This window comes from Buteo buteo, chromosome 2, assembly GCF_964188355.1.
Source record: "Buteo buteo chromosome 2, bButBut1.hap1.1, whole genome shotgun sequence".
Classification (NCBI taxonomy): Eukaryota; Metazoa; Chordata; class Aves; order Accipitriformes; family Accipitridae; genus Buteo; species Buteo buteo.
Window position 1 is genome coordinate 25,429,588 of NC_134172.1, and position 26,885 is coordinate 25,456,472.

General features: G+C 37.9%; 1 protein-coding gene across 1 annotated transcript in view; it reads left to right on the forward strand.

Moving 5' to 3' along the window:
• The first annotated feature begins 3,796 nt into the window (after positions 1-3,796).
• CFAP69 (cilia and flagella associated protein 69) overlaps positions 3,797-26,885 on the forward strand; it is a 31,286-nt gene continuing 8,197 nt past the window's right edge. Inside the window, 20 exon segments of the mRNA XM_075022470.1 lie at positions 3,797-3,896; positions 3,899-4,200; positions 4,565-4,627; positions 6,009-6,074; positions 7,127-7,236; positions 9,180-9,256; positions 10,661-10,759; positions 12,539-12,688; positions 12,812-12,989; positions 14,013-14,136; positions 16,704-16,752; positions 16,837-16,958; positions 17,438-17,654; positions 18,526-18,690; positions 19,940-20,058; positions 20,511-20,629; positions 21,696-21,777; positions 22,780-22,972; positions 23,592-23,729; positions 26,576-26,652. Of these exon segments, the coding sequence (XP_074878571.1) occupies positions 3,797-3,896; positions 3,899-4,200; positions 4,565-4,627; positions 6,009-6,074; positions 7,127-7,236; positions 9,180-9,256; positions 10,661-10,759; positions 12,539-12,688; positions 12,812-12,989; positions 14,013-14,136; positions 16,704-16,752; positions 16,837-16,958; positions 17,438-17,654; positions 18,526-18,690; positions 19,940-20,058; positions 20,511-20,629; positions 21,696-21,777; positions 22,780-22,972; positions 23,592-23,729; positions 26,576-26,652 (2,550 nt within the window).

Here is a 26,885-nt window from a genome sequence, read left to right on the forward strand (position 1 = left end):
CATGTTTGGCTTTTTCTTCTGTGCTTATGTATAATAAATTTTAGCTTGCTTTTCTTTATAATACATGTGCGCTCTGTTAAACATTTTCTCTGAGAGGTAGAACTTGAATGTGAGTTGATAAAAAAATTCTAAAGGGCAATTTGTTTCTTTTGCAATGGCTGGATAACACATATTTCACACAGACACACTGGAAAGCTATATCCTCTATCCTACTGTAAAGTACTCTCCATGTTTTCAGAACACAGGGAGCACCACAGTACTGTCAGCATATATTCAGTCCACTTTTCATTGAACAAACAAAAAGTTTGGCAAAAGTTAGACTGCTAGGCATGAGTAAGTTTGCCAGGTGGAGACACTCTTCCTGTTTGGTTGTGTGTGTAAGAAAGCATTACTGTTTAAATGAGAAAAACACGTGAACCACTTTGCGATCCTTCATTGGGAAATACATAACTTTTTTTCCATAGAGGCTTATGCCAACATAAGAGGAAAGAGGAAAAGAATACATGAGAGGTGAAGTCCTGCTTGACTAGAGGTCAGCACTATATGAGTCAGTGAAGCTGGCAGGAATCGCATTGCTTTCACATTAAGTTACATAGTCTTCCTGGATTACCAAATGGAATTTAGGTATTTTTAAAATCAAAATATTTAATATCTATTTGTGCCATGCCTGATATAACAGTAATGTTTTGGTCCTTGAAGTCTGTCTTTTCTTAGCTTTTTTAAAAATCTCACCCTGTTTCTCTATATCACAGTGCTTGTTTTACTGAGTGTTGATACTATGCTAGCAACTGGGGCCCCGAACGTCCACCTTTGTCCAGCTGTACCTTGTACTGTACAAAAGTGTAAGTTCTGTCTACTGTGACTTACTGCATTTCCTTACAATAATAAAAGATCAGCATGAAAGTCCCCCGCAAATCCATACCACGCAATGACTCGAACACTGTATTTTAATAGTATAGGCAGGTAAATCCAGATGTTAGAAGCTCTGTTGTCTTTACAGGTTTAAGGTTGAGTCTACTGCCAGCCACTTCACTGTTCTTTTCTTTTTTCTGTGGATATCAAACACAGGAGGACTGGCAGGACAGTTCCGCACTTTCCTGTTCCTATGCCCCTCCTTCTTTTTACTCTTCCTACTGATCAAAAGAAGAAATGACAATGAAAAGGAAGACAAGGAGTTAACAGACTGATTCTTAGAAAGACTCTGATTTCTATACTATAAACTGCTCAGTGTCCTATTTGATAAACAGTGCAGATGGCTTTGGAAAAAGTCTGCAGGTTCAATACAGCCAAGAAAACGACATCACTTGGCTAGGGCTGAAGACCCCCACTGCAGCACATGAAAGGTGCATCTGTACTGAATAATAGTCCTTCAGGAGCTTGCAACCTCATTTGTAAGATAGCAGATAGAGAGGTAGAGGAAATAATTCACTTAGCAAAGTCAACAGGAGATTAATGGCAGACCTCATATGGAACCTCGATCTTCTAATGTACAGCTGTGTCCTACACATTCGACTACACAGTCCTGTAGTTTTATGAAATTTAACTTTACCTCAAGAATACAGTTTGCTGAAATGTCTCTTCACACCAAAAGAGTTTGTCCTCAGTCAAAACAGAAATCCTCTCTACATCAAGTCTACTTTTTAAACATATTTCTTAGCATTTGTAAGACTTCACATTTAATACTTGTGAATTAATACTCTCAGAAGTAAGGTACTGTAGCCTTAATGTCTTGAATGTTATTTATTACCAGTGGAAGAGGTAGATGTGATAAAAATACAATGTAAGCCTGTCCAGGGGTAGAAAACTGTTAAGTAAATATTTTCACTGTTGATTGCAGGTTTTTGAGGGTGGACATTTGCCATTTGCCAAGGGCAGCAGAATCGCTGTAGTCAGACTTGCACAGTGTAGCTTTCATCCCAATTTTTAAAAGCTTCTTTTATGAAGAAGGTGCACAGTGAGCAAATGGAGCTTTGCAATATGATCTTTGGAACAGTCAGCCAACAAATGGCATGTGACCTAAGCTTATAATTTACAGACCAAGTTGCCCAATTTAGGTACGTTCTTTATACATTTGTCATTCAAAACACAAGCAACAGGACTTAAAACCACTTAAGCCACAGTAAAAGTAAATTTTAGCACTTTTTTTTTCATAAGCTTAAAAACTTTGAATACATACAACTTCAGTAAGTATCTCGGCACCAAGTAAAAAATTATATAATCCAGTTTGTTCAGCGCTAACTGCTTCCAGACCTATAAGCATTGTCATTACAATTCATCTCAAATGCTTAATCAAAAATCTTGTTCCATCCAGTGCAGGCCCAGATACAAGACCGCCGCTGAGAATACGTTCACAGAAACAAATGTTTAAGTAGAACATGGAAGGGCTAGTAAAACGGTTAGAGGAATGGAGAGGGGTGTGTACGTGGATGGATGAAAAGTGTCGAACACCAGCTCCAAGACTGGCAGCTGCACTGTCACATTAGGTGAATGCACTATAATGTTCTACAGGTCCTGCCATTGTATGACCTGTATTCCTATGAATGCAACTTGGGAGGTTAAGGATGTCGAAGTGGTCATTGTATTTTCCAAGTTAGAGTCCTGTTCTATGCTAGGCTGTATTTTTGCTATCATTTTGGAGTTGTATACAGGATGAACTTCTACAAAATGCAGAGTGTGGCTGGGTACATGTCATATTGTGTATTTCCCCTTTGATGGAAGGAGAACTGTATAGCATGTGTGAGTACTAAACATGATATGCATCTTACTTATTTCTGAAGAAGGCAGATATGAAATGGGAGGGGTATAGCATACAAGCTGGGAAGAGTGAAAATAAGAACCGTATTGGTTAGAGATGGAGCAATGAAGGTTTCTTTCTTGTTTCTGTTATCAATCGCTTCTTTTCCTATACAAGCTGTCTGGAGATTCAGACAGCTATCCTAGCATTTAATAAATTTATTCATGTATTAAAAGGTTTTTTTGGAACCACAGGAGTTAAAAATTACTTGTTAATAAGAGCTGAGGTTGATACCAACTCCGCCTGCAGCCAAACTTGGGATATGTGTGTCTCCAAAGTTGCATATGTGCCACTTGTCCAAAGTATACCCAAATCCAGCAAAGGGCAGCTGGAGCGAGCGGCCCAGCGGAGTGCCTGTGACCACACCATGAGGTGTCACCTTTTGCTGCGGCCACTTCTGGACACCCAGATCTCTTCCTCCAGGCATGTCCACCCATCACAGTAAACCCAGCGGAGGGCCTGGTGTTCCCGGACAGTTTGGCGTTGGCGGGCTCAGCCACGCTCCCATCCTGGAGACACCGTTTCAGAATACAGCCGCGCAGACATTAGATACGCATGCGTCCCCTTAGGAGCATCCCGTGTTCGCAGCTGAGAGATGCCGTAGCAAACCTAGGGTGAAATCTGTGAGCAAATAGAAAATATCCAAGTCCCCTTACGCTTCTGTCCCCACCTTCCAGGCATGAGTCATCTGTTTTGTTTCGGTCTATGCAGAGAAGGCAGTTTTCCCCTTCCTCCCCGCAGCCAGGCTACCCCAGGCAGGGCTGTCCCCCCTACACACGTGTTTGTCATGGTGGTCTCTCAGGGTGGAACTTTTCATCATCAGAAGTTACGGATTGACCAGCCTCTTCCCCTCCAGCTCCCCGGCAAGTGGGAAAAGCCCACCCTCTGCCCTGCGCAGGGGCGGGGAAATGTCTTCTGTCACAGGGCACGAAGTGGCATTCCTGGCAGGGCGGAGGAGGGTGTCAAACATGGGTGCCGCGGCGGCAGAAGCGTAGCACCGGCATGAGGCAGAGGGGCAGGACCGGGGCCCGCAGGCCGCGGGGGGGACAGGGGGCGCACGGCGGCACGACGGCGGTCCCCACCGGCCGGCGGGACCCGCGCTGCCCCCGCCGGGGGTGCCGGCGGGCGGGGGGACACAGGCGAGGCCGCCGCCGCGGGCCTGGGCCCCGGCCGCGGGAGGTGGCGCCGCCCCGCTCCCATGGCAACGGCGCGGGGCCGCGCTGCGGCGGTGGCGGCGGATCGGCACCATGTCCTCCTTGGCCGTGTCCGAGCCCCCCGCCTCACGGGCGTCCTCTCGCTCCCCGGCCCGCTCCCCGGCGCTGTCGCCCGCCCCCGGCCCCTCTCGCTGCGGCGGGGAGCGGCGCAGGAACGCCTCGGACGCCGGCGCGGACCTCGGCGCCGTCCAGGTGAGCTCCCCCGGGGCCAGCAGTCACCCGCGGGCCGGGAGGCGCTGCCTTGCCCTGGCCTCGCCTGCCCTGGCCTGGCCGGCGCTCGCTGCCCTGGCCTGGCCTGGCCTGGCCTGGCCTGGCCTGGCCTGCCCTGGTCTGCCCTGCCCTGCCCTGCCCTGCCCTGGCCTGGCTTGGCTTGGCTTGGCCGCTAGGTCGGGCTGTGAACAAGCCGCGGTTTGTGCTCCACACACAGCCTGGTTTTACCCGTCCGTGGGTAGATGCATGTTGGTTTAATGGGGCACTTTGACAGTTTAAGGTTTAAGCACTTTTAAAGCGCAGTCTAAAAAAAAAAAAAAACAACTTAAAAGTGTGGCTTTTCCAGGATACACGGTTAAGATCAGTGGATCTGAGTCACGTCATCAAACTACTTGAAGATTCAGACTCAGTAAGTAAGCCTGATACCTCGTTATTTCAGTTACGCAGGTAGTAATGGGGCTTAGAAAAGTGTATTATACAACTACTTTAGTACCTGCCCTAAATAAACCAGATGGTGCTGGTGGCTGGGGCTACAGAGCACAAAGCTGAAGTATTTGTTGTGCTATTTGAACACTTTTAAAGATGGTCATTGTAATAGAGAATGGTATCAGTGGTGGTTTTATATTAAAAAAAAAAAAAGTATGTATAACCCAGTACATCCTCACACAGGCACTTTGCCAAAAAAAAAAAAAAAAAGACAAAAACACGTGTATTTAAAAACTACACATGCCAAATTTCTAGCTTGTCTGGGAGTTCTTGAGTGCTGAAACCTACAGCTGAGAAACGGAAATACATACAGAATTATTGAAAGTATGTCAGGAATTTATGTAATTGCCTAAGTTAACTGCTAACATTTCTCCAGGGAGGTGATTTTAAAGGAAGGAGAAATACAGAAAGTTCAATGTTGAGGAACAAATATGACTACCTAGGCACACAGGAGAGCATAATCTCATGGACTTCCACAAACTGTTTTCATCTCCACAAGATTTGGCAGACCAAATTCACTAAACCATCAGTTATTTTTGTTCTAAAAAACCTAATAATTTATATTCTTAAAACAAGAACTTGATTAAACATACCACATTTTAAGTTAATGCCCCACAGAGAAGTAGTTCATATCCTTTTTTTTTCCCCTTTTGATACAGAGCTGATAGAATAAACTTACTGATTGAAGAAAAATGTGCTGGATTATAGTGTTTACTGCTTCTCTAGAGAGTGTAAGATATATGATAAAATGCCCTTAGGATTCTGGGCTTGTAGATTCCTGAAACAGCTTTCTGGCCTGCCTCAAGTTGCAGTGCTCTTGCCCAGCGTGGAGGTGCTCAGAAGAGCTGGAATGAATGCTGCATATCACTGACACACCCTGACATATCCTCACTTCAGCTGTTTTTAACTTTGAATTTGCAGACTGTTTCCTAGTGGTGGCAGAGCTCCACTCTAAGCCACTTAGATCTATGTTTTTATACATTTATGTCATGTGTGACATAGCTTTGGTTTTCTTAGTTGTCTTTCACAGAATCCCAAAGAATCTAAAGGAAAGAGCCCACACATTTGAACAAATGATAGAGTTTTAAAAAGCCTCTTCAGTTACAAGAGCGCAGACTCCATACTTAGAAATGAGGCTTGATCATGGAGCTAATCCTGCTGCAAAGCACTTTCAGAATTTCATTGTGTCTTGTGATTTTTTTAATCTGGTTTCCACTTTAATTTAAACTTAAAAGGGGATAAATATAATCACTTAATGTTCTAAGGCAAACTGCAATTAAAACCTTGTCATTCTTTTGCTTAAGAAAGATTTGGAAAAAGAGCAGCTGAAAACTCTCAAGAAGGTAGTCAAGCATTTTGAAAACGGGCTTGTATCCTTTTTGCCACTGTAGAATTCTGAAGTCATGGTGTTTTACGTATGATAATACTCTGACTTTTCAGCAAAGCATTTTATGATGTGCTGTACTTCCATATGGAGAGCAGTGATGGTCCACATATGTTCTCATCATTGGCCTTCTTGTGCACACATAGCCAAGGTCAGTAAGTTAGCAAGATTCTTGGATGCTAGATTCATTTGCTACAAAATTCAGTAGAGGAATCTCACCTGTGCAGTGGTTGAAAGTGTTCAAAATGTAATTAGTGTACTTTCAACTCAGAATAGACAAGCATAATAATTGTCACTACTTAAGAAGCAGAAGATACAATAGCAATGACTTCCAGTGAGGAGACATTTTAAAGAAAAATAAAGTCAGACTAATTAATCTGAAACTTTTTTTGTATTTACAGTACAAATCAAAAGGCTTCAAATAATCAGAAGTAGTAGGGAGGGTGTGGGCATATGGAAAAATGTGGTTAATTTCATAGAGTTCAGCTAATTGCCACAGTGATTTAAGCTATCACATTACTTCACAATTGAGTTGTGGCTAAGTACTTACAGGCAGTTTCCATGAGTCAGTGGATTGGTAGTAACTTCTCAGTCTCAGTGATCTGTTCAGTTTTGATCTTGTGCCTCTACCCTAAATTAGAGAATATATGTCTGGGTCCAGATTTCCAAACTTCAGTTAGTCACTTTGGAGTAGGGTAGGAAAAAAACCTAAATACCTCAAGGCTGTCTCAGAATTTAGACAGGTAAATCTGACACTGATGTAAAAACTTTTCATCCTATATTTTTAGATAGTCAGTGCTGAACTTCCAGTGAGTTAAACTGATAAGAAAACTAAATCAGATTTGCAGAAGTTGTACTTCTGTAAAAGTAAAGGCTAGGTATAGACTCACATGCTTTATTTTAGACATCTAACTTTGAAAGCATTGGCCTTGTTTTTTCTTGGTTGTGTCTTTGAAGTATGATGAATACGGTTTTCAACTTTTTCTTCTGATTCATAGCAGTAAAAACAATCTGATTTCCTTAACTTTAAAGTAAAAGCCCCTTAAGGATTTAGCACAAATAATTGAAATTCTTAACCTGTGTGCAGAAAAAATGAACGAACAAGAAGCTTTCACTGAGCCTGTATGTGAACTTATTAAATTATGTGGGTAAGTACATCAGCCCTTCTTTTAAACACTGCTTATTAACGTGCTCATACATTTTCTAAGGCATCTGACATATCCATACAGCATCTATCTACAAGGCATCTATATCTGCAAGGCATCTATTGTATCGCCCTTCCTTTTCATGAAATGTGTTTTCCTTGAGTCCAGTTTCTGTTGGCATGAAGGAGGGACCCATTTTAGCATTTCAGTATCTGTGGAGCTACCTATTACATCATCCAAAACTGTGTTGTCATTGGCCCCAGCTTGCTTGGAAGCAAGATTCCCCACCATGTCTTATTGCCTGAGTAAGCTAGGACTGCTGGCCTCAAAAGATTCAGCAGCTAAGTCCTGCTGAGGTACGTTTCGCAGTTTCAAACAAGCTCTCTGAGTTTAAAAACCTGAGGTGTGACACGAAGACACTTTAATACTTGAAGGTAAGCTTTATGAAATGACAAGCCATGTTGCAGAAGAGAAAGAACCACAACAGTTGGAGGATTTGGGATTTATAATTACTTTAAAAACATACTGCATGAACTTTGGGGCATCTTCATTGTCATACTGTACTTTAAATTGTTTGTACAATAGAATTTAGGTGTTATCCACACTTGTCAGTAGTCTTCTCCTCAATAATTTAATAAAGTTACTTATGGAATGCTTGTAACTACAGTTACTCCTGTATTTAATTAAAATTGGAGAAAATAAGGAAGAGAAAAATTATGCCAGATGGAAAATGAGTCGCATAGTTAGTATACCAGATATTCAAATAGGTTTTTACATAGCTTCCTCTCAGCTGTTAGGTCTAATAAACATAGAACTTCTCAGCCGAATCTTTCAGTTGTACTGCTTTCCTTTGCTGCCACACAGTGGAGAACGAGAAAGCACCTCACAAAGTTTTGTTTTCTTCAATCTTTGGCAGAATCGTGACAAAACTGTGAATGAGTGTATAAAGTCGATAAAGTGTAGTTGTGAGTAAGACTTTTCATCTCCTACAGCAGTCAGCAATAATTGTGGTTTCTGCAATGAATATATTTTGGAAGATTGCACCCTTGGGTTTTGCTTTAATTTCTGTACTGTGGAAATTCCCCCACAATTCACTACTACTTCATATGACAAAGAGAAGCCTATAACTAGAGGGAGGAGCTGTTATTTAAAATTTCCATTGAGATACTAGAAGTCTTGTGGTAAAATTTTCCACTCTTTCATAACTGCTTCTGTTTACCTGTCTTCCCAGGTTTTTTTCAGTGTCTGTTTCTTTTTTTCCCCCCATTTATTCCATTATTTGCTCTCTCCTTTCTTTTTCTCTGGCTATGTTTGCAGAGGTAAACCTACCAGAAAGCTACTTCTACGCTATGAGCTGCAGAGATCTTAGCATAATATTGTAATGTTTACTGTTAGAGAATTTTTAGCACTTACATGTTTATGTTATATCTGAGTATTTTGCAAATCTTGTTGAATATTTTTAATATCCTGTTTTTAAAAATAGATTTGTTGTTGGGCTATTTGAAGTGAGTTTATTGGTTTTATTTTTATCTATTTCAAGAGGTCTCGCCCAGGGATATGATCCTTTTTTTCCACCTCTGCACATGTCTATGCATAGTCTAGCTCTGCAATAGCCTGATAGTGCCTAGGTTCCAGGATTTAATCTTCCACATTTAAATGACATTTGTTTAGTCAGTATTTCTTATTGCATCAAATATGAATTATAAAAATATTACCTATGAACATGTACTACTAAGTGCCAAAATGTAATTGCCAGATTATGGAACTGGAACTTTCAGTGTAGAATCAGCATTGCAAAGAATGTGTTTGTCCTGGGAAAAGTGTCCTTATTTGCAAAAAACGTCAAGGAAGAAGAGAAAAGCTATTGAGTTTTTCTGGTGACTTGACTGAAGTGTTCTTCTGCAGTTTTAAGCATAGTTGTAATATTTTTAAATTTCATTTTGCAGATTACCATTTCAAAAAAAGAAATTATCTGATGAAGTAAGCTATTCTGTGGCAGTTTCAAATTGCATTGCACAGCTGGGTGAGTGTAAACTGATATGCCACAATAAAATTATTATTATGCCAGAATAAAATTAACTGTATTATTAGCATGATTTTACTTTCTTGTTACCTTGTTAGTAAATGTAAGTATTTTCTTCCAATTATTTATTCAGTCCTCTGTGCTTTTTAGTATTAGAAACCACTCCTACTTTGCTGTGCAGCTAGCCTGCAGATTAGCTAGCAGAATTACCTATTTGCCAATGTCAGAAGCTACGCAAGATAACTTTATCAATACATCTGAAGAACTAAACCTGTCTATAGCCTGTTTCATTTCATTTTGCTCTGAGGAACTGCTGTATAAACACTGAAGCCTGGGATAAGGAGAACATGTATCCCTCCTGCTTCTTTGAAACCAAATGGAAGAAACAAGTGAGAATAACTCCTGACTCCCAGCTCAAACCTTCAAAACCCAAAAGCCTGAGACCTATCACCTACAAAGGCAAAATACAAGTCAGTTTAGTGCCATGCCTTAGTAGGAGTAGCGGTTTCTGACTTCAGCTTCCTCCTGCATCTGAGCCATGAGCTTCTATCTTTCAGAAATCTGTTTTAAGAGAGCTGTTGAGGAAAAGGTGTCAAAGTTGTGTCTTAATGTCAGTGGACTGCTTAGTACCAAAATACCTTTTTATGACCTTGCATGTTATATTTGTGATTTTCAAAGAAAATACTGCAAGCACTGTAGGTCAAAAAGCATTCAGAGTAGAGCAGGGGTGATATATCAGCTCACTTAATGGTAAGATTTTAATGGTAAAGAGGTAGCACAATCAGCCTGTCACACATGAAAAAAAGATTACCCTTGAAATGGGTGAGAAAAAAAATATTTTTCGAAGTCTTTATTTTCACAGGTCCAAGTAGATAGCAGAATGGCCTCCTGGTTTCAGATAGTTGCAGATTCTCTTTAGAGTAGCATGTCCAAAAAGACCATAAAATCTTAAAAGATTGTTTATATTATCCATGTTAGGTACTGGTAGCTCTTAATGGAATTCTCTTTATCTTGTGGAAAAGGATCTCTTTCTGTGCTCCCTTTATGTTATATCATGTCTGCTAGAAGAGTTTCTAACATGTTAATGATGACAGCATCATCATAGGCTTTCTTCTGAATTCCACAACTTCTGGAATAACATCCAGTCTCTTACCAGGGTCTGTAGCCATAAAGCAGAGGAGGTCACTTTTTGATTAACCCTATGCTACTCCTCCAAGAACCCTTTGCCCTCTTCAGTGTGGGAGTCCCTGTGCCTTGAGTATTTTATAATCAAACTTTGCATGAAATGACAGATTTGTAGGGGGCATGACCAAAGGAAACAGTACTGTAAACAGAAGTGTCAAGATTACTTTGTAAAAAAATTATAAATTTTGTAAATTACTTTTTTTTTTCTGTTTCTGACAGGTTATTTGATGAGGGTGCCAAGCTCTCAAGTTAGAATACAAATCTGTAAGTGTGTTATTAGCTTTTATAATACGGAGCTACCAAGAAAACTACTTTCAGGTAAAGCACAGTATTTTCAAGTGTCACAAGAAATCAAGTGTTTATGATCCCAGCTACTTTGAAATAGCTCTTTTAATTAGCTGTGGATTAATTTTTCTTTATAACTATAGTTACTGTATCTCATATGTTAAACATATAGCATTGGCAAATGTGCAATTAACATGTTTTTATAGACATGCGTACTCAAAATCTGAAATTAGTTCATCAGTGTACAAGGAATAAATTATTACACTTATGAGATTAGGATTAAGTAGTATCCAGAAAATGTGAAGTGATCACAGGTTCTCTGAAACATGGATAATGGAGGAAGAAAGAGTAGTTAGGATCAGAATTATAAGAAAGGAAATGTAATTTTCAACTTTATATATGTAGCCTGGAGAGAAGCAGCTCTGGGTTCACTTGTGTTGCTTGTGAGGGATAGCTCTGAGCCCATCTAAATTTGGTTGAGTTCATATTATATGGACACATTTGAGCATAGGCTTTGAATAAATTGTGTGACTTGTCTCTGCAGAAAGAGGTTGATGATGCCTGTATATGAGCTCAAGCATGTGTTATGGGTAGGAATGCAAGCTGTCATCAGAATCCACTACTATTTATTCCTTTGACCCTTATGATAGTGCCAGAGGCTGCTACCAGGCAAAGTCAGTTATGGATCCCCTCCTAGAGGGGCACAGGGTCATGCGTCATTGACACAGTGTGAATCCAGAGCGCATGTGAGGGAGTATGCTGGATGTCAGTGTGTTCCCTTGCTGTGTTCCTACAGCATGGCACTAGTTCCTGTGCCCTCTTGCTGGTTTTCATTTATTTTAGGAGGCCTAAAGAAGCTGCAGCTGCAACAGCCCTCACAAGATTCTAGAAAAATGTGAAAGCGTATAAATCTGTTTTTGCCTTACAAAGAAGACTCAAATCTCCAGATTTAGAAAATAAGATATGTTATCTCAAAAATGAAGAATGTATTTCAGTCTGGTTTTTTTAAGTCAGATTCTTCATCTCTAAGCTTATATGTAAATCTTGCCAAAGTTTGGACCTGCAGAGTTCTCTTACCTCTGAAGTAATACCAACTTAGAGCATATGAGAGTTTATGCTTATTTAACACTTGTTTCACCATGTGCATTATCTGCATTTATCAATCCTGCATTTCACATCATTTGATATATATATTTTTTAAGCTATTTAAGAAAAACTTGACTTTCATGAGTTAGTATATATAAATATAAATTTCTTTTCTCAATGCATCCCATTCCCCCATAATTCAGTAATGAAATATGATTTGCATATGCATGGGCAAAACTAAAAACAGGGACACATTAGAAAGTCAAGTTTATAAATCAAAGGTTGGATTCATATATTTTAAGTAACATGATAATAAAAGGTATTAATTCTCTAGTGAGTAGGCTACAGAAGACAGCTAGGTCCTGCACCAACAGCTTGTTGCATGACCTGAAGAAGGTTTTTTACCTCTCTATAACCCTGCTTGTTCTTTCATTCTGTAAATTCTAGGAAGCAATTAATTCGTTTATATATCATTTTAGATCTGTCAATATATATCATTTAACCTCATTCTTGAGGTTAAGTCTGTTGGATATGCTTTAGACACTGTTAATACTCATATATAAGAAAAGCAGCTCTTGTTTATTAGATTTTTTTTCAATTGATTTTAAGACTAAGGAAATACTATACTCAGTTCTCAATCCTGTCTTGAGAAAGGTTGAGTATTTTATGAAGTAACCAAAATTCTGAATATTTATTGCATTATAACTAAAGCTATTGTATATGCAGGTTACCAGCCAACAAGTGCAAACTATAAAATTCAGATGGCTGAATTAGGAGGATTAGCAGAAACTCTCATTTTGTCACTAACATTAGTTGAAAATCAACTTACTGAGAAGTTGTGGGTACTTAAAGCTCTACAGCATCTCTCCAGCTCTGGTTAGTACAAACTGTTCTTTCAACGATCTCATACCTCTGGTCTTAGATCATTTGTTCTCTGAATATGCCTAAAACAATTACTGACCTACAGGGAATTAATTATTCAGATTTTCATAATTTCAGGAGTAAATTGCAGACTTATGATGAAGGCCCAAGCAGCCAGCAGACTCTGTTTGTATCTAAATGGTGTTGATCCTTCAGGACAGCTGGTGTTCCGCTCCTCAGAAATCCTATGGAACCTATTAGAAAACACCTCAAAAGAAGAAGTTGTTAATCAGCTCAGTAGCTTGGAATGTGTATAGTAAGTACAGGGAAACATTTTATGAATTACTATTCTAATTTTGGAGACATCTAAAGCATTGCTATCATGTAGCATTTTGTTTGAAGTGAATCGAGAGAAAATACAAAAGGGGAATGGAGATCTCTCATTAAGTCCTCATTAAGTTTTCAGTATTAACACATCCGATTCTCCAAAATGGAAGCACTACTGGATCAGACCTCATAGCCAAGCAGCCCGTGATTTAGACCCCTCAGGCATCTGTTTCTGTTTCAGCAAGTTAGATAGCACTGTGGCCAGTAAGGTGCCAGGAAATGATATATGATACAAGAGGTGCCTGCCAGGTAGCTTACAAACTCAGTGGCCAGGGTCCAGCTAAAAGCACATCCAGTCAACTTCAAAATTATTTCATTGTCAAGCCTCTCTTTATTTCATGAACACAGCATTCCACTACCGGTTGTTTCTGTTACAGGGCAAGAGGGAGATCAAGGTGCTCTGCTGCATGTTGCAGGAGGTATAGCCCTATCTATTGCTTTGTATGACAAAAAAGTTAATGGCACCATTTCCAAGCTGATGTTAGGCTCGGTAGGCCAGTATTACTGCACTGTTGAAGTGTTTGTGTTATAGGATTAGTAGGAAATTCTATGCTATGATACAGAAGGCTTGGTTCTAGATCCTCTGGGAGTAAATAACAGGTTCTTCATTAGTGAGTTACACTGTTTTAACTATTTAGGACTAGACGATTTCTTCTCAATAATCATTCAACAACATCCAGTTCCATGCTTGAGTAAATATTATTTTCATTAATTATAACACATACAGTGGAAGGTGCAATTTGTAATACATGCACCTTGCATATATGCTTAAATTGGATGTCTAGTGGTACACATAAGAATCCATTTCACAATAAAGTTTTAAGTTATTTCTCTTGCAGTTAAACCCTAAGGCTTTGAAAAGTATGATGCTGAATGAGGATTCATATACATAGAGCTGTCTAAAGTTAGAATATGAAAAGAAAAGGTAAAATGCATTTCACTTTCTTTTAAGTGCTTTGAAAGAAGTATTTGTAGACCTTCTCATGCATGGTTTCCGGCATTATGATCGTCAGCTACGGAATGACCTCTTGGTGATTGCTACATTACTAGCTGAAAACCCTGCAGCACCTATGATTGTAAGTATTTATAATTATATTCCAGAGACTAATAACTTCTCCTTTGCTATTATATACTCAGTATTTTCACCCTTTAGGGTTCTAATATTTGTTCTGCTCTGTCTCCAGTGTTTTCTTCTTCCTTAGATTTGCTAAGAAAGAAACCATTTTTCTTTCTGCAGTTCCCTTTACCTCAAAGAGACTTCAAATCTGTAGGTCTTTAGCCTGGAGTACTAGCATCAACCTTATTTAATACTTAGAAAATTACACTAACACTATCCATTTGCAAAAGTTAACATTAACACCTGTGTTCTTGTACAGATTCTCAGATGTGCCATTCTGTTACAATGAGTTTTGCACTAAATCTCTTTTGTTGTTTGAAGATGTAGGAGTACAGGCTGTATTCACATGGCCCGAATTCAAGTGAAGTACCTGTGCCTCATAACCAGGAACAAGAAGGCTCCTCCAAAAATCAGCTCAGAAGCTCTAAATAAGATGCTGAGAAAATAATTACTTGGATCCAGTTAATAAGAGGCACATAAATTCTTTCTAAGATTAGGTCACATAAATGTAGTCCAGAATGCACTATCATGACTTGCCTAAAAAGTAGATGACTCATTCTTCTGTAGTATTCCAGAATTTTTATGAGGAAACTGCAGAGAAGTTAGCTTTTTATAGATGTTAATATTCTTTTACTCTCCTGTTTTACAGCTGAGATTTAGAACTTTATATGAAGTTGTGACATACATACTGAATAATTAAGAAATCAAATTCCTGTAGATCTATTGGCTGTTCAGGAATGGATTACTTTCAGGGAATTCATTTCTCAACTTGAGTAGAAGTTTCTGAATTGGCTGTATTACTAAATAGATTTTATAGTCCTTAATGAAGATTACGGATTTTTCATTCAAGCTTTCCATTTTATCACTAGCCATTATGAAATGTCTGTTACACTATTGCAGCAACATATTTGATGTCTAAAACATTCAAATTGTTTATCTGGCTGTAAAAACAGGGCAGTTTCTCCTACAAGATAAATAACCAGGACACATTATTTTAATTCCTTATACTACAAGGAAGAAAAATTATTTCAATGCAAAGAAAAAATGAAAATGTTTTAATTTAGATTCTGTATCCCCCTAGAGATTGTACTTCACTTGTGGAGATAAAGTACGAGGTATAAATATCAGGTAGACAAAAACATTAACATTACCATTCACTCCTGCCTTGTAGATAATACTAGAGAAATTTTCTTCAGAATGTTCTCTTTTTTCTTAATATACTATCCAAGCAACTTCAGAAAACTTAGTCTTGTATTTAGCGTCATTCAGAAATCAGCACAGGAATCAGCCTTTGAAAAGGAAAATCATTTCCTCACCACAAGGAAACTGGAAAATATATGTAAAGGAAAGCTTATAATGGTATTAATTATGATTACCTCTGTGTTAGAACAAAACTGTCCATTTGGTAATGCTTACTAGTTTCCATCAGAATTTAGTACTGCATTAATCAGCAAGGAGAAAAGATTAATAAGTTTTAATGTTGTTTTTTTATTTAACCACTTCGCAATGGCTTTCTACAGAGAATATAGATACCATAGAGACAAAAGCTAGTAGGCAATATAGTTGTGTACTTCAATATTTTCTTTAAAATTACTTTTGCAATATTTTTCTGATTGTTAAAATCATTTGAGTGTATGCTAACTTCCAGAGCTAGGCCGAAAAAATCCAAGACCAGCTTTTTGAGGATGCATCTAAAAAGCTGCTGCAAAACCAACAGAACTGCTTGATTCTGTGGGGATGTCTGTAGCGTTCTGTGAGCTTTGCTCCTGTTGGGAGCTGGTGGAAAGCTCTGTTGTGGCTTTGCCAGCGTACTGAGGCCAAGCTAATGTATTTTGTTGCTCAAGAAGAGCAATATGCTGGTAACCATGGCTTCTAATCACCTCAGAAATAAAGCTGTTTTGCCTCTAGTGTGCTGCATAGGCACCACCTGGCCTTGGTCCTATCCGTAGTTATATTAGGTGTAATTGTCCTTCTGTTAGCTCTTTAGGAGCTGTGAATGACAAGATTTTATTTTCTGAATTTTTAATGTGTAATATTTGTAAATGCATGTTGCTCATACATGCATTTTTCATGTGCTTACTTGTAAATGCACTGAAGTTGAATGTAAGTGTATTGGTACACACAACTGAAGGCTCAAAATTGTATGTACTGATGACCCTGATGTATAAACTCCCATGTGCACAAATGCATTTTTAAAAACACAACTCTTAACAGTACTGGAAATACAGTTTTCTTGTGTGGTAGATTATAGGAGTGAATACATGTGTTTGGGAATTCCCCATACAAGTTCAAACTTGTACTGAATGAGACATGGGTTTAACTAATTGCACCCTTAGGACTGTAGTTAGTTAGTATTGTACGGTTTCCAAATGGTTGATCTCTTCTTTGATAAAATTCTGTTTATTCTGCCATAGGATACGTTAAACTCTGTGTTCTGAAGAAAAAAGCAAAACTAAAACTAAATCATAAGTCTTAATTTCACTGCAATTTAATTTAATTAATGTATGTTTTCTGAATGCCTATTAGGAAAGTGGATTTACAAAGCTGTTAATAGTACTTGCAACATTTACTGAAGGTAAGAGATTTCATACTGTATAATTACACTATTTTTACTTTTAACTATGATTTTTTTGTAACTTATCTACAATTTCCTTCATAGTTAAAATTCCCAATCCCTTGATAAAAGGTCTTAAACTTACCTACTCTTATGAGGACTTCGAGCTGAAGAAGTTACTATTTAATGTAATAGCAATCTTATCTAAAGACCCATGTGCTGTACGGGTAAGTTGAAACAGAACAGAAGGTACAGTAAGAAAAAAAAAAGGGGGGGTCAAAAGAATCACAGGAATATTATTTAGCGGTCCATCTGGCATAGTCCAGTAGATAGAAATCAACTGTTCTTCAAATCAAGAGTTCCTACATAGCTTCAGATTAAGTCCTGCTGTTTGAAAGCAGCATACAGTTTCTATTTCAGAAAAGTTACAAACCTAGACCATGGTAGGAAAATCAGCTGACACGTGACTGCAAAGCATTCTTGAAATACATGTGAAGAATGTAATAAAGTTTAACAAACCACAGTCTGTGGGAATGCTACAGAATATAAACAGAGCTTGTCTGTACTTGTAGTGTTCATGACAGACTTTCTCAATAAAAAATAATTTTCTTAGTGTAGGACAGATAAAGTTGACTCATTGCTTTAGATTTTTCTTATTTGCATGTGAAACCTGTAAGGTGTCTCTCTCTTTGTCTTGACTCTGCAGCTTCTCAGTGAAAATTATGTGATGCCAGCTTTGCTTTGCTATGTAAAACCAAATCAAAAGCCTGGATTTCATGACTGGTCTGCTGCCCAATATGAAGAATTACAGCTTCATGCAATTGCTATTTTAGCTTCAGTGGCTCCCTTGTTAATAGATAAATATTTGTCCTGCCAAGCGAATACTCTTCTCCTTGTGTTTCTAGAATGGTGTATAGGCCAAGGTCAGTAGATGCTCATGGCTTTCACACACAGTAACCTCGAAACACAACTCAACTGCACTTAATTTCTTTGACAGGAAGGAAAAATGTAAAACTTGTGAAGTCAGAATGATTCTTCTTCAATAGGTCACTTACTTAGGAAACTAATCTTTCTGAATAAACGACCATAATATCTACTGAAGGATAAGCTGGTGCCCCATTCCCTGTGTACCATTATATTGATATTCCTTCGGTTGTGTGGGCAGCCGCACAACTCAACTGACCATGTTTTAAGCTAGTCAGATACTCTTATTGTGGCAACAAGTCCAACGAGTAATTCCTACCATGAGGCAGGACACCTTAACTCAAACATAGAGCTGTCTTACACAGTAAGACAGCTTCCAGACTAAAGCTGGCTTGTGGCCATCAGCTAAGAGCATAGGCTAAGCAAAGAGATAATTAACTGCACCCACTTTCATGGATTGGTTTTCTGGGGATGGATAGTGTTCATCAAAAAGTCGGTAAGTTTTCCTAGGAATAATTTTTCATTTGGGTCTAATGAAGATCAAAAGGTTGATATTATATGTCATGCTAGAGAAGTTATTTTGAGTTTTGGAGACTGCTCATTAACCTACTAAGGTTAAAAAAATTGTTGTAATAATTTTAAATGTTCACCAAAATCATGCCTTTCTTATGAAAGTAAAAGTATAGCCCTACACAGAAAAGCTTATTACTAGATGGTTTTAAACTGAAAGCCTTTCTAACATTAAGGGATTTGGGGGTTTTGTTTTTAGCTTACACCGTAAGCCTTTTTTTTCTTTTTTTTCCTGAGCATGTTACTATTCTGAACATACACTGTCTGTCAAAAAAAATACTCATTGCGATTGCTCCACAGATCCTTTCTTTGGTCAAGGTAACAGTTTCCATGGAACAGGTGGTCGCGGCAACAAACTTGCACAAATGCGCTGCAGCCTGAGAGTGCTGAGATCTGTTGTGTCCCTTTATGATGATGCTGTGAACCTTAATTTGTGTGACCAGGGAGCAATTAGCCAGCTACTGGGTAAAGCACAATTTGTATTGCTGTACTTAAATTAGTACATTTCTCTTGACACTAAGAATGTTCGTGCTTTTTTGTGTGCTGTGGTTTTAGTGCGTTACTCCTTTGACTGCTGAAAAACTAAAAAGCCTCAAACAATTAATCCAAGATGTAATTGATTTGAATGAATTAAGCAAAACAGCTGTAAAAGCCTAGGTGTTTAATTTCAGAGTGAAAGCTGCCCCTTCTCCCTTTATTATACTGCATTTGTTACATCTTATTTTCATTGTGGTAGCGCCTAGGAACTCCAGCCATGAGTCTTATTCTACCTAAGTCTATTATGGTGTTGCTTCCCACAACTCCTCTTAAGAGTAGAAGAAAATTAATAACAATGTACTTTTATATGAATAACATTATGAAGACTAAAAGCAGAATAAAACTGCTTAACCACTGCTTCTGCAATTTTAGAGCATTTTCTTGTTCAGTAACATATACCTACTGTTAAATTAGGTCTTAAGTTCCAATACTCCCTGGTTTAGGTTCTTTTCTTACAATAATAAAAAGTTTCCAGTACTCTGAAAGAGTCATAATGGAAGAAACAAAATAGGTAAGATCCTTTGGAATTCAATGAGTATGTTCTAATAGAAAGCCTAGAAATAAAGGACTTTATATCCTCAGTTGAAAATTGAACTCCAGTGAAAACTCTGTGGAAACTTACAGATTTTAGTGAAAACAAAATTAACACTATACCTTACATACCAGATTCAAGTAACTTTTCTTACTTTGGGGAAGTTCTGTGTCTGAATGTCCTCTTGCACATAGTGGTTCCAAGGCTGATTTTCTCAGCAGTGGTGGTATTTTCTGTCTCTCCCACATTTCAACTGTCAGTACAAATGTTTGTGAGGCTGTACAGTAGAGCAAATCAGGAAGTTCATTGCCTTTTTCTAAGAGTTCCTTAATTCAGATCAGTTCCCTGAATTCATTGTACTGGCACAATACAAGGGGCAGCACAGAGAACTGAACAAGGAAGAAGTCAGTGCAAGCAGCTGTCATTAACTCTGTCACCAAGAGTAAAGTCTGTGAAACTATACCATCAGAGTGCTGCACTTCTGTAAGCTATTACGAAACACAGAAGATAAAACTGAACAGCATAAGTAGATTCCTTTAAAAATCCCTTGGTGTAAATTTGATTTCTTTAAAAAAATCAGCAGCTGTAATAGAATTCTGACTTGTATATAGGACATTCACATGTATAAAATATATTCCTTTATAGACATCCTAAAGTATGCAGCAAACAAATCTAAAGAGAAAGAAGATGCCATTGTACTGGAAATCCAAGCTGATATATTATTTATTTTGTCTTCTCTCTGTGAAAATGATCTCCACAGAAAGGTATGTATCATTCTATGTCATACTGTGCAGAAAACATCAAAACATAGTATATTTTCATTTAAAGGATGCTGCTTTTTTTTAATTCAAAAGCAGATGTCAACTGTAGTTCATCACTAACAAGTCAGGTCTAGTAACTGGTTTCTGTGACAGTGGCAAAATGCAAAATCACTCAGAAATCCACTAGGAAGTGTCTCACCTATTTAATTGCTAATTTACATGATTTTTAAATGAATATATGAAAGTGTGTTAGTGAATGAGATTAGCAGTTTGGAAAAACTGAAAATTTCTTTTTCTTATGTATATCATAAGGAATATATCCTGCTTTAACAAATGGGCCAAATTTATTACAATATAAATATTTACATTTTTCAATTTCCTTTTTATTTTCTTATATGTAGCTATTTAGTAAATACTGTTTAAGAAACATATTGCTTTAATTGTCATTTCAACAGGAACTCTTCAGCTATGAAGGAGTGGATATACTTATCCCATTCATTCAGATGGATCCAAAGAGGTTATACAGTGGATTAGGCCACAATTGTCTCCTCTTCAGTGCACTTGATTGCTTGTGGTTAGTAAAGTATTTTAGCAGCAGGAACTCTTAAAATGTCAAGTCTTGTATTTTTCAGGTCTGCAATACTATGCCCTTTCTCTGCACACATAGGCCTTTCATGTATGCAAATCCTGCATACAATTTGACTAATTAAAAATGATACAAAATAAATGGCATATTCTGCATGTATTCTCTTCTCAATAGGGGTTCAGTATGACAACCTAACTCCCTACACAGCAGTCTTAGCTCCCCACACAGAGTGACCTCCTGACATGCAGAGTTACCTAAGACTTTCTAAGAAAGAGACACATATGATTAGAGTCTGTAAATAACTTCAGAGAACTAAGCAGAAGGCAAGAATAGACCAATATTAGCTAAAAACTGTGTAAGCATAAGAAGCAGCATTTGTAAACTGGCTATATTAGGCTAGAAATATTTTAAAGATTGCTATCAGAGAATGCCAATACATAGAAGGATAACCAAAAGTTAATTTGTTTTAAGGCAGAGGTTGATAAATAAATACATTGAAAGCCAAATGATATGTTTGTCTGGGAGAAAAGACTGATGCAGGAGATCCCTTCAGTTTCTGTGTTAATGACCATAAGTGAGGAAATAAGGAAGCAATAGCAACATGAATGCTGGTTTTATGATCATTTTAAGCTGGGAGAAGCAAACACTGTTGCCAAAAAAAGTCTTGCTTGTCTCACCCCCTTGATTCTGCTAGCAGAAATATTCACACAGCCCTGCAGGGACATGATCTAGCTAAATTTCAGCCTCTTTTACTGAGTTAGTTTTAGTTCAAATCCAAATTCTAATCCAATTAATTGTGAACCTGCCAAATTTCTTGGGCTGCTACAAGGAAGGTGTGCCACCTGCAAGAGAAGAGAGAGCAGTCAAGTAGCATATATTTAGTTGTACAGTGTAAATGAAAAGGCATGTGAAACATGATTTTTCTGCTCCCTGAAGGTATGAAGCATATTGCATACCAAATATATTTATGCAATTCAGTAAAATAAATGAGATGCTTGTAGAATGTTCTAAAGCATACAAATGTTTCTACACAGTGAAATTATTTCTGTTTAAGGTCCTGTGTCATTGGATGTTACATTGCAGAGGATTATTTTCTTGAAAAACAGGGCATTTTTCTCCTTCTGGATTTGTTGGCAGTAAGTATTTTTATTATTGTTGTTACAGAATGAAAGAGTAGTAAAACATTATGGAAAATTGCATTATTTTTGTTATAGTATCGCCTAAGACTATTACAATACTAACAAAAAGACCAGTGTATGTAATTGCTTGAGATAGGAAGGTAATCACACACCAGGATATCTGCTCAGAAATTATTTTCCATGTATCTTTTTTAAAAATAAGTATTTGATAGAGGGAGTTTTACCAAAAATACACTCTTTAAAAAGAAAACTCAAACTATGCTCTTATGTTGGATGACATCTCTGTTTAGAAAAGCATCTCAGTTCTTACTTCATATTGAAGTTACTAAGAGCAGAGTTAGTATATGCTTCAAGGCTTTGAAACTTTTGATGTTTAAAGTTACTTTGTGCACATATTTTGTTTGTATAGCTACTTCTATGGGTCTTGGATGTAGAGCTGGCACAGGCATTTCATCTCTCACAAAATAAGCATGCACCTTCCTTGTTTCATTCCCTCCTCGTTCTCGCTGTCTTATTGCCAGCCTCTGATGCCTTTGCAGTGCAAGGCTGCAGACCCTTCCTTACTCTCAGCTGCTGCTGAAAGATCTGGCCGCAAAATAGAACAGGTGCTGTGCGGTACCACTCAGCCACTGCCTTCAGAGTCCATTGCTTACAAAAATAAATCTTGGTGGTAGTATATTCAGCATGTGAGCCTGGAGGCATGTATACAAAACCTATTATGTAATTCTACACACAGGTATGCACATCTTATATGATCCTACATTCGTTCCCCTCATGTTCCTTGATTTATGGAACTTTGCATGGCAGGATTCCAGAAACTTGAAAGATTTACAAGTTGATACACCAGTGCAAATAGTTTATAAAAAAATGCAAATAGTTGTGATGAAAAGCTTGTGGTTACTTGATTAGATATTGCACAATTTCTCTATTTTTTTTTGGAGGTAGATATCACTGTGTTTTGAACAGTTTAAAACATTTTTTCCTTTTCCCTTCACCAAGTTAAAGCAAAAGAACCTGTGCAATATAATTCTTGGAATCTTGGTTGAATTTTGTGACAACCCTAAAACCACTTCGCACATCAGTACCTGGCGAGGGGAAAAAGATCAAACAGCAGCTAACCTTCTAATAGAGTTATGGAGACAGGAGGAGTTGGAGCTAGGAGTCAAACGTGATCGATATGGAAGGATTGCTGGTAAGTTTTGTGATGCATGTGAAACTGTGAGCAGTTCCACTGAATAAAGTAAAACAAAGACAGTATTTGCTTTTGTAGTCTGAATCCTGATGAAAGTAAATTACAATATTTATAGCTTTATGCTGTAGTTCTTACCAAACCCAAAATACCTCTTACGTATTTCGTTTGAAGTCTGGCCACTAGATGGCATTTTCTACATGAGCTGGGAATGAACCAGGTAATGAACAGAACCATGACTAGTATCCTGAACAGCTTTTTTAATGCTGGACAATTAAACTACTTAATTTCTTCCACAAAAGGCATTGTGTTTTGCTATATGTTGTAAAAAGAAGTAAGGAGAGTGCTATGTTCACACAAATCTTTAGTCATGCTAATTGATATTTCCTGGCTCAACTTATGTTCAAATTCCTGGCCAAACTGTCAAAATGATTTACATAGTGTCCACAAAGTTAAGATGGAATTGTCTTCTTTTAGAGGAGGCATCACAGAAAAGAATATGTCCATTGCTGCTTGCTGAATTTCCTCATACTTCATAACATAGATAGCATTTCCTCCAAGTTTTAAGAGCTTTGGGAACATACTACCTGTTCATTCTTCTGCTCTGGTTTTGTGTTATTAGACGTGAAGAGACCTATTGCTAGCAGCTTCCAGAAACAGCAAGAGGTCATTCCCATGCCTGCCAACTGTCCCAGCTTTGCCATCGTGGAAATTTCAGAAAACATACGAGCAAAACTTTATTCATTATTGTGCAAGCTAGGTAAGACAAGTGAATTGCCTTGTCAGTGTCATATTTTTCATTAAGCTGAAGTTGTTCACTGGCAATCAATAAAGTAACTATAAAAAAAAAAAGGTCAAAGGGAACTTTGAGATGCATCAACACTGTTATTAGTAGATGCTTGGTCATCCTGTTCTTTAAAGTCCCTATTGAGGGGGATTTCAGGACTTCCCCAGTACTTTGCTGGCCCTACCATTAGGAAGAGTTTTCCTAAAATTAAACGTAAAATATGCTTGCAATTTTCTGTAATTTTTTTCTCCCACACAAAATCTCTTTCACATATTTTAACAGGTTTACATTTAATTTTATTTCTCTAGATTAAGAAGGACGTCACTCACCAATCTCATTTGCTAGCATAACCTCTAATTATTCTCATTTTTTTTCTTGAGTCCTTCCATTTGATTCACATTCTTCTTGATTTGTAGTGTCCCAGAACTGAACACAGTACTCCAGCAGAAGCCTCACAGCCAAATAAAGCTACATTACTCTACTCATCTTGTAAATAAACATTCTGACATTAATATAACAATTACTATTTTCATAGCAGCATGATATTGTTTGCTCATTTGACTTAGGCTCTTGTACAGTCATCTACTATCCTGGATTTGTACAGATGACTATTCCTACATTTAGAATTTTTTATTTGTCCTTATTGAATTAAATTCTGTGGGGTTAGATAATTTTTCAGATTGGCAAGATTAATTTGCATTCTAATCTTTTCCTTCAAGATGCTCTAGTCCCTCCTAATTCTATATTGTTTGCACACTGAATATTGTTTGCACACATTACAACTTGTCTAAAAACCTAAACTGAAGTCATGATACATGACAAACTCTTCCATATCCATAAGATGTCTTATCTGGCTGTAGACAAAAGCTAGGTCTTAGTTTTTTCTAATTCATGTTGGATATAAATGTTTTCACTGTTACCATTTAGCTGCATAAACGTTATTTAATTATTTGTTTCAGTCTTTTTTCAGGAACTGAACCAATATTCTCTGGCTTGTCCTTTTCCACTTTATAAATAGGCATTATGTTTGTTTTTTCATGTCCATCCTCCACAGGTTCAAAGATGATCAGTAATTGTTCTGAGATTGCTTCAGCCAGTTTCCTGGGTAACCTAGAGAACCAACTGATTTGAAAACATCCTTAGTTTCTCTAATAAACTATAGCTAGTTCTTCCCCTGTTGTAACCCAGGTTCTTACTAATTTTTATTAGTATTAATTATGTTAAAAGTTGGATCACAGCTAAATTCTTTATTAAAGCAAAAAGGCTTGAGATTTTGTTCCAGCTTTCTCATATATTCACACATACCTCTTAGTTATATACATTGTAATGTCTCCTGTACTGAAAGGACATGAAAGTGGATGTTGTGGTTTTTCCATAAAAAAATGGAAAGATTTTTATAGTCTTTTCTCAGCATCTTCCTCTTACTGTAGCCATGCTCCATAACAGACTGTAACATGGTGATCTAGAAAACCAGTGTTAATTGGTCTTTATTCATGGTATTTCTTAACTTCAAAACATGATGTAAATATACTCTGGTAGATGCTACATTCCCAGTTACCACACAGATGTTGTGATGAAGTCTAGAATGAGATTTGATAGACTATATTTAGGTTTTTTTTAAAAAATCAAGTATAATTAACATTCAGTGTGGAAAAATAAGGCATAGTCTCAGCAACCATACTCGTCTACCTTATTCTTTTACACATATTGTAAACATTTTTTAAAAGATGGAGTCATGATGCTCAAGGCATTATGGTCAAGGCTCAAGTCTATGAGGTGGAGGACACCCTCATTACACAGCTTTGAAACAAAGTACTGGACACCCTGTAATGTGATTCTCCTGTTGGCTACTTCACAGCTAAAGTGAACTCTATTTGTGCTGAATTGCTTCTTTAGAAACTGTAACCTGTGGACTCAGCTGTTTGTCTGCTTTAACAGAAGATCAAACCCTTACCACAAAAGCATAGCGAATGCAGTACTATCCTGGCTTTCCAAGTGATTGGAAGGTGTCGTGGTTTAACCCCAGCCAGCAACTAAGCACCATGCAGCTGCTCAGTCACTGTCCCCCACCCAGTGGGATGGGGGAGAGAATCGGAAAAAAAGTAAAACTCGTGGGTTGAGATAAGAACAGTTTAATAGAGCAGGAAGAAAGAAACTAATAATGATAATAATAGCAATAATAAATTTACAATAATAATAATAAAAGGTTTGGGATATACAAGATGCACAATGCAATTGCTCACCACCCACTGACTGATGCCCAGTTAGTCCCTGAGCAGCGATCCCCCACTCCCCCCAGTTTATATGCTGGACATGACGTCCCATGGTATGGAATACCCCTTTGGCCAGTTTGGGTCAGGTGCCCTGGCTGTGTCCCCTCCCAACTTCTTGTGCCCCTCCAGCCTTCCTGCTGGCTGGGCATGAGAAGCTGAAAAATCCTTGACTTAGTATAAACATTACTTAGCAACAACTGAAAACATCAGTGTGTTATCAACATTCTTCTCATACCGAACCCAAAACATAGCACTATACAAGCTACTAGGAAGACAATTAACTCTATGCCAGCCGAAACCAGGACAAAGGTCACTGGAGCCACTCATAAGTAAAGAGTTTAGTACAGAGTGAATTTATTATGGAGAAAACAGGTTTTTTGTCACCAAAAGCCTGCTCAGGATTAGAAAAGTGAATGAATGGTGTATGTGCGATGAAGATTTTGCATGTGATTATATGACAAATAAAATGGTGTCTTTTTTTAGAATGTTATATTTTAAGATAAGTTCATCATGCTGTTAATGGTGACATGATTCATATTCTTCTAGGTTTCGAAAATTTACCTGGCTTATCTGCTAAGGATTTTGTCACACTTGCTATCATACGGCGTTATATTGACTTTAAAGTGAGTATTGTGAGAGAAAATATTACTACTGTATCTGCATTTGCAAAAATAGCAAGTATATCTCAGGATACAACAAACAAATAACCCTTCAAAAGCTGTCACCTATGTCACAAGTCACCTATAGTTTCGCAGAGAGTGTAAGCCAGTATTTACCATCAGAAGCAACAATCCCACTTCCATCATTGCAGCACTCCCCAGACTCTTCCTTTGTACTGCTACAAATATTTGCGACT